The sequence below is a fragment of the Mastomys coucha genome, unplaced genomic scaffold (genome assembly GCF_008632895.1).
Source record: "Mastomys coucha isolate ucsf_1 unplaced genomic scaffold, UCSF_Mcou_1 pScaffold6, whole genome shotgun sequence".
In the NCBI taxonomy this organism is placed as follows: Eukaryota; Metazoa; Chordata; class Mammalia; order Rodentia; family Muridae; genus Mastomys; species Mastomys coucha.
Window position 1 is genome coordinate 99,663,043 of NW_022196912.1, and position 1,174 is coordinate 99,664,216.

At 52.9% G+C, this 1,174-nt stretch overlaps 1 protein-coding gene across 1 annotated transcript in view; it reads left to right on the forward strand.

Annotated features, from left to right (window-relative positions):
* Positions 1–409: 409 nt before the first annotated feature.
* Positions 410–1,174, forward strand: part of Vrtn (vertebrae development associated) — a 2,195-nt gene continuing 1,430 nt past the window's right edge. The window contains exon 1 of the mRNA XM_031357734.1: positions 410–1,169. Within this exon, the coding sequence (XP_031213594.1) occupies positions 410–1,169 (760 nt within the window). The remainder of the gene's footprint in view (positions 1,170–1,174) is intronic.

Genomic DNA, 1,174 nt, shown 5'->3' on the forward strand with positions numbered 1-1,174 from the left:
AAAGTCAAGAACTTAAATGCTTTTACCACACTAACAACAGAGCCAGGATTCAAAGCTGAGCTCCAGAGCCACTGAGTGACTAAGCAAAGCCATGGTAGTAGTTAGCTGTTATCTCTTCTAGAGACATTACCCTTCCCCCCCAATGACCCTCAACCTTCCTAATGCTGCGACCCTTTAATACATTTCCTCATGTTGTGGTGACCCTCAACCAAAAAAAAAAACATTTTCGTTGCTACTTCAAAACTGTAATTTTGCTACTGTTATGAATGGCAATGTAAGCTAAGTATCTGAAATCTGGGACATCTGATACGCCGCGACCCACAGGTTGAGAACTGCTGCTCTGGGAGAAGGCACCCAAGCACACCCACCATTCTTCTGACCTCTGCCCTCTCTCCTTTGCCTTGTCAGGATGACTTCTCGGGATCAGCTGGTGCAGCAGGTGCTGCACGATCTACAGGAGGCCGTGGAGTCTGAGGGCTTGGAGGGTCTCATTAGTGCTGCCCTGGAGGCCAAACAGGTCCTCTCTTCCTTCACTCTCCCCATCTACCAGAAGGGTGGTCCTGGCGCTCAGGTGCTGGAGGTGGACTCGGTGGCCTTGAGTCTGTACCCAGAGGATGCTCCTCGGAACATGCTGCCCTTGGTGTGCAAGGGTGAGGGTAGCCTGTTGTTTGAAGCGGCCAGCATGTTGTTGTGGGGGCACATAGGTCTCAGCCTGGAGCTGCGGGCCCGGACTGTGGTGGAGATGCTGCTGCACAAACACTATTACCTGCAAGGCATGATCGACTCCAAGGTGATGCTGCAGGCTGTGCGCTACTCCTTGTGCTCTGAGGCAACCCCTGAGATGACCAACCTGTCTTTTGCTACACTGGAGGCCATCTTTGACGCTGATGTCAAGGCTACGTGCTTCCCGACTAGCTTCTCTAATGTGTGGCACTTGTACGCCCTAGCTTCCATCCTTGAGCGCAACATCTACTCCATCTACCCCATGCGCAATGTCAAAATCCGACCCTATTTTAACCGTGTCATCATGCCTCGCTGCTCAGCCCATGTGACCTCCATGCTGCACATCATGTGGGCTGGTCAACCCCTCGCTAGCCACCTCTTCCGTCACCAGTATTTTGCCCCTGTGGTTGGGCTGGAGGAGGTGGAGGCCGACGGTAATGCTAGCCTGGAC